Source organism: Rhinoderma darwinii, chromosome 9 (genome assembly GCF_050947455.1).
Source record: "Rhinoderma darwinii isolate aRhiDar2 chromosome 9, aRhiDar2.hap1, whole genome shotgun sequence".
Taxonomy (NCBI): Eukaryota; Metazoa; Chordata; class Amphibia; order Anura; family Rhinodermatidae; genus Rhinoderma; species Rhinoderma darwinii.
In genome coordinates this window covers 54,825,923-54,836,885 of record NC_134695.1, presented here as the reverse complement: position 1 = coordinate 54,836,885, position 10,963 = coordinate 54,825,923, and the positions used below count along the sequence as shown (strand labels likewise).

The window sequence follows — 10,963 nt, the reverse complement described above, 5'->3', positions numbered from 1 at the left end:
TAGAAAAAGTAAATACAGATCCCAGACCAGAACCCTGAAGGAGACCCCCTAAATTAATACGGTCTAAATAATATAGACACCAAACTTTCTAATTAAATACAGACCCCATAAATACAGACCAGACCTACTAAATAAATACAGATCAGAGACCAGACCCCTAAATAAATGCAGACTCCAAACCAGACCGTCTACAATAAAATACAGACCCAGATAAATGCTGGGAGGGAAGAAGACTGCAGGAACGGGAGAGGTGAGTATAATTTGAAGACATTTCGCCCTAGAGATTTGCCACAATCTCTCAAAGGAGAGTTGTCAAGTATGAATAAAGAGCAATTCCAATCTACAGAAAAAGTTTAGTAAGGGTGGATTCACACACTTTTTTAGCGCCGTTTTTCCTGAAGATTTTTTGCTGTGTTTTTAGTGGCAAAAAACGCTGATGCCAGATGTTATCTTGAAATCAATATGGCAATGTAAAATGCCCTACATACATAGGCGGCGTTTTTAAAATTTGAACTTGCGTTTTTTGGGGCCTTTTGTGTTTTTCCAAAATCGCAGAAACCCTGGGTTTGTCGTTTTTTTTTTTGCATAATTGATTGACTTTCTTTGTCCCATAGACCTCCAAAGTTTTTTTTTACTTTTTGACAAAATGCAAGTGTCAATGTGTGTTGCATTTTTTTATGCCGTTTTTTTCTTACTTTTTTTTTATAAAAGAGAAAAACATGCATTGGACAGAGGAATCTTTGTATCGCATGATCTTTAAATTACATGATTTGCAATATAAAAAGTGCCCCCTAAAATAAACTCAGGTAGTAATACACTACTTAAAAAAAAATGCTTCCTGCCCCCGTGTAGTGCCACACAGCTCCCTGTACATAGTGCCACAATACCCCCCTGTAGATAGTGCCACACACCCCCTCTGTAGATAGCACCACACTCACCTGTCGTCCTTCCTGCACCATCCTCTTCTGATCAGGCTTCATCCAGCTCCGCGATGACGTTATCGCGCCGTCTACGTCACAGGAAAGTGCCGAATGTCGGGGAAGGGAACCGATGGTCCAAGGGACGCAGATACAATTGCGTCCTATCTATAGGCCTTCCTGCCCTTGGCACAGGGGACTTTCTGCCCCATACACAAAGCAGCTTTGTTGCGTTTGCGGCAAAAAACATGAGAAATCTACGATGTGGTTTTACTCCTTGGGCGGCCATGGGGCCCCTGGGATCCCAGATGGCCACCCTAAACTGACCTATTGGGATCCGCTATTGATCAAATGACTATAAAGTGCGTGGTGTAAATATTACACTTTCCAAAATGCAAATCATCTGAACAAACTTTATACAGACACTGAACCAGGTAGGAATGCTACGAGATTTCAGCTCTGATCCCTGCAGAATTTCAATGCAGCTCTGGACTATAATACAGGCTGTAATTCAGGATAAGTACAAGATAAATATAGAAATGTAGTCACAAAGTTACTCTTCTATTCTCTAGAAAGTGACCAACGGCTTCTCACATGTCACTTTTGTCAGCAACGATCTCTTTATCTGCAGAGGGGATATTTGGTGGGAGGGAGAAGGTAGGACTAGGGTCGGGTGATGCCATTCAGGGGATAGGTGGGAGTCCCAGAGCTGGGACCCATATGAGTTGGGAACAACCCTTTAACGTATATAACAATAGCATAAAGCTCCGTTCACATCTGGGTTCGGGGATTCCTTCAGGGTTTCTGTCAAGCTTTGCAGTATTTTTGATGACAAGAATAATACTATTTTTGCAGTGAAAAATACTGGAACCCCAATGGACTTCATTAAGGACAATGGAATCCACTGGAAAATGTATCAAAAATGCCCTAAAATTCTGACCATAAGGCTGCGTGTATATCTAGCCAGGCTATGTTCACACTGGCGACATGGCTTCAGTTTATAACGGAAGCCATGGCGCTGTGACGGATACATCACACAACAGACCTTGTTTACTATTTAGTCTCTGGGGGTACTGTTAAGTTTTCTGTTGTTTTGTTGGCAAGAATAGCGCTGCCTACTGCTCTATTCTTCCTGCCATCAATGGAGTCACTGAACTTCAATGTGAACACAGCCTTATGGTGGTAATTATTTTATTATATTGGACTTTTATTTCAGCATTGTATGGTGCTATGATGTTAGCTATTTATTACACATTGATGTCTTATTGGAATATGCAGTTGTCACTGAAGCTGCATATACCGCACTGTTATAATAAGAGAGCTGCAGGTGTATGCTGGAGTTATTTGCTCCTGACCACACTGTTTTATATACAGCTTCCTGAAGTTGCTATGGACCTGGCAGTAACGCATCACGCGTTACTAGGAAAGCCGCCTGAGGACGGTTTCCCCTCTTCCTTGACAACGGGGGAGGAGCTTCGCCAGCCGACAGGAAACGTGCTCTTTCATTGGACCTATCTCGCAGTGACTGATGGGATCGCGTTTAGTCGCCGCCATTTTGAAAGCTGGCTGTAGTTTGTTGATGCCTGTAACCTGTAGACGATGCTTCTCCGGTGATAACGGCACGGTGAACTTAGGCGCCCGGTAGGTAGAGCTTGATGGCTTCACATCACACAGCGCAGTAAGTCTATTGAGCTGATAGACTTCGTTTCCCCGATAAGCGGTGTGTATGCAGACTGTGACTGTACAGCTGTAATGAAGGGCATGCTGGTAGTTGTAGTTTCAGCTGGAGACCCCTGCATTAATGCATATATAATTACTTCTATATGTAAAACATCGTCTGTTGTAATGCAGACTTGTCAACTTTTAATAAATGACACCAGGGAGTGTTAATACAGACCCAGACCAGACACAGAGCCAGATAAGACCCCTAAACAAATACAACCCCCCTAAATACGGACCCCAGACTAGATGACTCCCTTAACATATACAGATCCCCTAAACAAAGACCATACAACATAAGTGCAGACCTATAACAGACCCTCTAAATACAGATCCCAGATGAGCCCCTTAACATATACAGACCCCCCTAACATGCAGATCCCATATCAGACCCCCTAAGCAAATACAGGTCCCAGACCCCCCCTAAACGAATGCAGCTTCAGACCCCCCCTAAACGAATGCAGCTCCAGACCCCCCCTAAACGAATGCAGCTCCAGACCCCCCCTAAACGAATGCAGCTCCAGACCCCCCCTAAACGAATGCAGCTCCAGACCCCCCCTAAACGAATGCAGCTCCAGACCCCCCCTAAACGAATGCAGCTCCAGACCCCCCCTAAACGAATGCAGCTCCAGACCCCCCCCTAAACGAATGCAGCTCCAGACCCCCCCTAAACAAATGCAGCTCCAGACCCCCCCTAAACAAATACGCACCCCAGACTCTGCAGATCCTCACCTCTCCGCATTCCTGCGGTCCTCTTATGGCACTCCCGCAGGCAGCGTTTTAGCGGCTGTCCCCATGGAAGGACATTTTCTGCGGCAATTGCAAGGGGATTCCTGTTCTCACTTTTCAGAGGCCCTGATTGGTTGCTCGTTTAGATAAATCTCCCCCTGTCTATACTAGGGTTGTCACTATACCAGAATTTGGACTTCAATACCGATACTTCGTGTAGTATTGCGATTCTCGATACCAAAACTATACTTTTGCCAACAATTAAAAAAAATAAAATTCTGATGTGAGGCGCGAGGTGTGATGTATTTTGAACCTCCACGTGCCTCACGTTAATAGTAATTAACCCCATCATGTTCCTCATAATGGAGAACATTGGGTGAATGTGTGAGGTACATGATGGGGTTAATTACTATTAATGTGAGGCACATGGAGGTTCAAAATTCATCACACCTCGTGCCTCACAATAAGTGAAAGAAAGCAGATTTTATTTTATAACAGCAAAAACATTACGCTATAAATTTATTACAGTTGCAATGATACCGAATATGTGTATATCTTATGTATTGAGACTTATGTTAATGTTTATAGTAAAAAAAAATTGTGTTTATTTATTTAACATTACTGTTTTGTTTTTTTTTTACTTTTTTTTTTGTTAAACTTTAATGTACTGGCATATATCTATATACTGATCGTGCACAGCCAGTTGTTAGGACATACCTCCGTATGCCCTAACAGGAAATATGATCAGACAGCCCTGGGCTGCCTGCCCATATATGGTATGTCCCTCGATCGCGTCACAGGGATCCCCTGTGACGTGATCCAAAGGGCATCCCCCCCCCTTCTCATTTGCCCCTTGAATGCTGCGATCAGCCTTGATTGCAGCATTCACGGGAACAGCGGCGGAGATAAGCGGTTTCTCTGATCTCCGCCGTTAGAGCCGGGCTGTGGCTGTGTAATACAGCCATTGCCCCGCTCCTGACAATAAGTGTGTGCGCGTGCGGCCAGCATGAGCTGATGCGGCCGGTGCCGCACTAATGAGCGGCGGCGCAGGCACTGAAGACAGAACATGGGGGTGTTTTGCAGGGCGCCCGCCATGTTCTGTCTTCAGTGCCGGCAATCATTAGTGCAGCGCTGGCCGCATCACCTCATGCTGACCATACGGACTTGTCAGGACTCCGGAGCGGGGCAATGGCTGTATTACACACCCGCAGACCCGCTCTGACTATCATGTATTTCGATACAAAGCTGTGCGGCTGCACAGCTTAGTATCGACATACATGAAATCTCGGTATTGAACCATTTGAGGATGCAGAGTATCTAAACAGTATCAAAGTTTCGATGCATCGTTAAACCCTAGTATACACAGGCTGACTATATATCACACTTTAAATGTCAGACTTCTCTTTTTTTTTTTACAGACACTCCTTAGTATTTTCTATCTTTTCGTTCGTTTTGCTACGGATACAGGCATGTCTTCCTCCACCAGTGACGTACTATCGGATGAAGTGAGACGCTCTTATTCTACCCCTCAAAAGCCAAGCTCGAAAGAGACCGTAATGGGGCGTTCTAAGAGTTGTGACATTCCAAGCACCGGGGACTCCACCTATTCTCTGTTGTCACCGATCTATCATGACAGCTTTGAAAGTGACAATGAGGATCATTCATTCCATGCAAAGTTTTTGGCCGAGGAATCTGAAACAAAAAAGTCTTGGTAATGTAAAATGTTTTAACCTGTGTGTTAAACACTTCTTAGGGAACGGGTGACATATTGGGATTTCCTTGTTGGTGAATAGTTGGTGGCACACGTTGATATGCCACCAGTAATTCTGGTAGAAGTAGAAGAAGGGTGAACCACTTCCCTCCCAGAGCTTGTAATCCCTTTAAAGTAAAAGTCCACTTTCTATCCAGCTTTGCAATATATATTAGAGAATTTTCTTATTATAATGCTGTTATTAAAATTGCTCAGTTTACCATTTAAAGAATTTGTCTCATCAAGACAGCCCCTTCTCTAAAAAGAATCCTGAGGACTGCTCACGGGACCCCCGGCACTTATTTGCTATCGTTGCGTGTAGTTCAGGTGATATCACCAGCGGACGTTTTGTGCGGCCATACCTTTTTCCTGCAAATAAATGGCCGACGATGTAATATATGGCTGTGCCAAGTTGATCAAAGCATGAGCCGCTTTTACTTAGCTGTTCTTCGCTCATGCTTATAGAGGGGGGTCCCAGGATTTTAACATTTATGGCCTATCCTTAAGATAGTCTGTCAATATTGGATCGGTGGGGGTTCTAACTCTTGGCAACGCCGCCGATCAACTGTTTGAAGGGGCTGCAGCGCACGTGTGAGCACTGTTGCCACTTCATTGTTTACATCAGTTTCAGCCCGGTTCGTACTTGCACATGCGGTTACTTTCGTAGCGGCTGTGCATGCTATCGCGGCTTCCCATTCTAGTGATAAATTAAAATTCTGCTTCCCTAAGTTTACAACCCGTCGTATTACAGTTAAGGTGTATTCAACGACGTCTGAGCTATACGTTGGGAGGACTACCTGAGCTATCTAGGCATACGGTAGCATATGTTCTCCATAGGCACCCATGTAAAAAAAAACAAAAAACAAAAAACTTATATCGTGCGGTATGTTTTCCATTTGTGGACTGTCTCTGTATGGAATAGCGTAGTCGAATATGCTATTCCATACAGTTGAAAAAAAGGTATACTGACATATACTTCTACAGATGCCAAGAGGACACTCTCTTGTCATCAGTCGCATAAATGAGGCCCTATGTATACGTTTGATGTATGTGACGGGAGCTTTCCCAGCCCATTGAATGCAGTGTGAATACACCCTAAGGCCGGGTTCCCACGTATTGTAAATGCTGCGGAATTCTGTTTGGAAATTCCGCAGCATTTACAGTAGCAGCAAAGTGAATGAGATTTAGAAAATCTCACGCCCACGCTGCGGAAAAAAAACCGCAGCATAAACGTTAATAAATTGACCTGCGGTGCGGAATTTAAATCCGCAGTATGTCTATTTTATGCTGCGTTTTAGTTGATTTTTCGTTGCGGGTTTTCCCCATTCAATTGGGTTGCAAATCCGGCAACGGAAAGCCAAGTGTTGCGATCTTTGCGGCATATTCGCAGCGATAGCGCCGCGAAAATCGCAACTATAGAAAAAAAAAACACTTACCCAGAAGTCTGTGTTTCTTCATCCAGTCTGGCCCCCTGGGATGACGTTGCATTCCAAGTGACCGCTGCAGCCAATCACAGGCTGTAGTGGCAGTCACATGGGATGAGACATCATCTTAGGAGGCCGACATGGATGACGTCATAGGGCCAGCCTACTGGGATGACGTTACAGCTCATGTGACCGCCGCTGCAGCCAATCCCAGGCTGCAGAGGTCACAAGGGCTGCAGCGTCATCCAAGGAGGCCGGTCCGGACTGCACAGAAGGCAATAGTCACCATAATAACGGCCTAGGTAAGTATGAGTGTTTTTTACCACTGCTTTCCACAGCGGAAAATCCCTCCGTCAAAACGAACCACAATGTGGTGCGGTTTTTCAGACGGAGTGTATTGCTGGTTCCAGGTCGGGTATCGATGCTCAGTTTTATACGCAGCGTATCCGTCCTGTGGGATACCGGCCTCAGCAGTCTGAATTGTTACGTATGACAATGCATATAGAAATGTACAGCAGGTACCAGGGAAGTCTTATTATCTGGCTACTAATAAGATCTGACTGGCTACTAATAAGATCCGACTGGCTCCTACAGATTACAGATCACCGCAGGGAATGTGAATGCTTCCCCAAACCGTCCTGCAGCATGTTCTTTTTTTCTCCCTCAGCAGCCAGAAGGGATTCTGCTAATAACAATCATGTAAAGGAATTGCTATTTAAGCAGGACATGTAGACACCATGGCTTTACTATAAGTACAGCATACTGAAGGTTAGGAAATATCCGCTAAGCACGGAATAACGTTTATAAGCGTTTTGTATTACGAGCAATCCTTTAGTACGGTTCTCCATGCTTACTACACCCTGTATAAACTTGCTTACGTGTATTCTGAATTTGCCACGGACTGAGAGGCGCTTTTGTACATGCGTTTTGGAAAAGTGCCACAAATCCTTCTCATTCGATGCAAAGTAACTGATCGAAAAATCCTTATTCTAGTTAATTTGGGGAACGCCAATCCCAGGATACTCTAATCTTCGGAAACACAATGTAACCCAATGCTTGTATAGAGTGGCAGGGCTGCCCCCAAACTTGACTTCTTTTTTTTTTTTTAATGACATACCTCCAATATTAATAATATTAACACATAATGCTCAAATGTAATAAATTGTAAATGTCACTTTTTCAGTCATCACAACCAAGGAATGACCAGCACAATAGAGCAATCTCTAGCAGATTTGAAGCTCTCTCCCTGGGAAACATGGCTGCTCAGAAAGGAAAAACAAGGTCGAATTGAACTGCAAAACAAAATATCTGAGGTAAATATGTCCCAGTTTATCATCTGTCTCGTTTACTTTGTGGTCACAACTGTCGTGTCAGACCGCCCTTACGCTTATACTGGAGTGTGGCGTCATGTTGACTGACTGGAATTCTCTAGCCCTGGCCTTCCCTATATCACCAACAAAAAACGCTATACGCAGGTTTTGTTGGGGATCGGCTCTACCAACCTGGTCTCAATTCTATTTGATGGTTTTCCATTTCTGAGACCAGGGTGGGAAAGGAATCGGTCCATTTGGTTCCAGAGCTACCCAATATGTGTGATTATGGCAGACAATTTGGGTAGCCCTGCTCTCTAGTCCTAGGACTCACACCCATCAGTCTTGGAAACCGTTATTTTTCTTTTTCTTACCCCAGTATGGAAGACTTGGAGCAGGAAAAAGATCTCCCAAAAAATCAGGCAAAACTTAAGTTCTCTGGAGTGTAAAGGGAATATTTCACAGAGACAGATCTCTTTAAAGTGTTATTCCCATCTTATTAAGTAATGGCATATCCCTAGGTTATGATTAGTAGGGGTCTGACCTATGGGACCCCCACCGAACCTAAGAATGAAGGAGTCATAGCGCTAATTGGGGCCATACTGCAGTTCCCCGCACGGTGATTGGCTGGGGCAAAACAGTGTGGGGTACCCATCGATTAACTGGTGCTGCAGCTCCTTCTTTCTCATGTTTGTTGGGGGTCTCAGAGGTTAGACCTCCACTGATCCTAGGTATATGCCATCACTTTATAAGTAGGGAAGGCCTCTTTAGGTTAGGGCATCATAATGCTCTAATAGGGGGACTATATGCATGACCCTTCTCAGTCAGCCAAGAGGGACTTGACGTTTTACATATATATATTTTTTTCCGGCGGATTCCGCCCCACCATGCAAAATCCGCCGCGTGAACAGGGCCTTATTTTACTATTTAGATCTTCTTTATGAAGGTGTTTATCTTTTCATTCAGGAATTAAAACAAGAGGAAGAAAGAAGAAAACGGGAACAGAAGAAAGAGCAAAAAAAACGCTTTGCGGAAGACCTGCACAAGGAATGGGTCCGTAAAAAACTAGAACAGGTAAAGCTGTAAATATATATATCTCCATTGTTAAATCATTCCTATCTTAATTAATTAACATTAACTTATCCATTCTTACATAAATATTTAGTAGAGTTGTAATTTGGAAGTTTTTCACCGTGGGCACATCGTTTTCCCCCCCCCTGCAGTGTTTTTAGATCTTAAGGGTAGAGTGGATTTGTTGGCTATTATAATATGCTTTTTGCATAATAGATCTAAACTGTAGCAGCAGGGAGGGTGGTCCTTCATGTGTCTAATTGCAGGTAGTGATTCCTAAGGCCTCCTTCACACACACCTTCTCTTTAACGTTTTAAAAAGTATGTAAAAAAAAAAAGCTATGCGTTTAAGCGTTTTTTAAAAAAAATGTTATTTAAGATCATTTTGTACATGCTTTTATTTTTTCCTTGTGTTTTTGAAGTCCTTTACAGCAGCCTCTGGAAAGAACGGCAGAAAAAAAACCCACCATGCGCAGAGCCTGCTGTGGTATGAAAAAAATGGCACTGACCCGGCCGCGATGCTGCCAACAATCGCGCCGTCACCATGTTCGGCGCGGCTGTCAAACAGCCTGTTAACGTTGTTGCGGGTAAAACGACCTTTGCAGATAAAGGTCCTTTTTACGCGAAGCCATTAACAGGCTATTTGACAGCCGTGCCAAACATGGTGCCGGGGCGGTTGTTGGCCACATCGCGGCCTTACAGTTAATTTCACATACTGTAAGTTTAAATGCATAATGAATTATAGACATCACAGGCCGCTCAGGTATTCTGACTATTTGTCCATACGGGGCCCCCAATATCTATCTATGTTTGTATCTTGTTATCACCTTCCACTCACGATGCATTCAATTAGATCTATTGTAAAAACGGGAGCTGCATTTTTATGTAAATGTGGAGCTCCCAATTTTTGGTAAAAAATGGTGACCGCATGTCATTACTTTTCTGTATATAACGCCTATTGCGATTTCTTATGAACTGGATCTTCTGATTGATGCTAAAACTACCAGGTGGGATGGGGGTCAGTTGAGCCCTGCTCTGGAGATAGATGCATTGTCCCAGCTCTCGGACCTGCACCTATCAGACATATGTGGATATGCCATAAATGTCTAAAATGGGAATAACCCTTTAAAGTGCATCTGTCTGGCTATTCGATTAAATTAGACGTAAAGATTATTTTTATTTTTTTACCTGTACATAAAAGGTGTAGGGGGCCGTGCACACGACTGTATTACAGATCTGTTAAGTATGGATCCATAATACAGCGTCCATAGTCTGCTATGGTCCCATACTGTACCTACGTGCGAGGCTTCAATTTTATATAGGCATATGAAAATTTTCTCTCATGGATCCATACAGAATCTCCGTCATGTGCCATATTACACAGGTATTCTCCCCTAGAAGCTTTGCTCACTAGGTCACCATGCGGCAGCACACGTAGTGCCTATTGGTCTGTTATAAGGACCCGTAGCGACTCAATGTGCCGCCGTACATGGTCCATCAACATGGCTTTTCAGTGTGAATGAGTTTTTTTTAAATGACCTTTTAACCATTTGCAGAATTAGCAGTTATATTTGCATGCCACTTGGAGCTTCTTTTTGTATAGAAATGCAGAGGAGTAAAGTTCTTGAAGGGAGTTGTTTAGGTTTAGAAAAACATGGCTGCTTTCTTCCAAAAACAGCGCCACACCTGTCCACAGGTTGTTTCTGGTATTGCAGGTCAGCCCCTTTGAATAGAATGGGGCAGAGCTGCAACACCACACGCAATCTTGTGGACAGATGTGGAGCTGTTTTTGGAGGAAAGTAGACCTGTTTTTCTAATCCTTAACTGGTTGTAGATGCAGGAGTAGTTGCTGCATCAGGACGAGTATACTCGTCCTTCTGATTGTCCGGGCACAGCGAGTGTGTCTGTACAATTAAGGAGTCGGCAATGGCTTGTAATAGACAGATCACAGCATTTTAAAGGGAGAGAGTAAGGGAAAACCCCCTTTCATCGCGTCACGGGTAATGCCGTATTTTGATCGAGGCCCATACCTAGTATGGGCAGA

General features: G+C 43.8%; 1 protein-coding gene across 2 annotated transcripts in view; it reads left to right on the top strand.

The window, feature by feature from the left end:
- Positions 1 to 2,317: 2,317 nt before the first annotated feature.
- CCDC34 (coiled-coil domain containing 34) overlaps positions 2,318 to 10,963 on the top strand; it is a 33,082-nt gene continuing 24,436 nt past the window's right edge. The window contains exons 1-4 of one of the 2 annotated variants that reach the window (XM_075837717.1): positions 2,318 to 2,558; positions 4,833 to 5,076; positions 7,723 to 7,852; positions 8,816 to 8,923. In XM_075837717.1, coding sequence (XP_075693832.1) covers positions 4,835 to 5,076; positions 7,723 to 7,852; positions 8,816 to 8,923 — 480 coding nt within the window. In that variant the 5' untranslated portion in view covers positions 2,318 to 2,558; positions 4,833 to 4,834. Of the gene's footprint in view, positions 2,559 to 4,783; positions 5,077 to 7,722; positions 7,853 to 8,815; positions 8,924 to 10,963 lie in introns of both variants that reach the window. The other variant, XM_075837716.1, reaches the window with a different exon arrangement.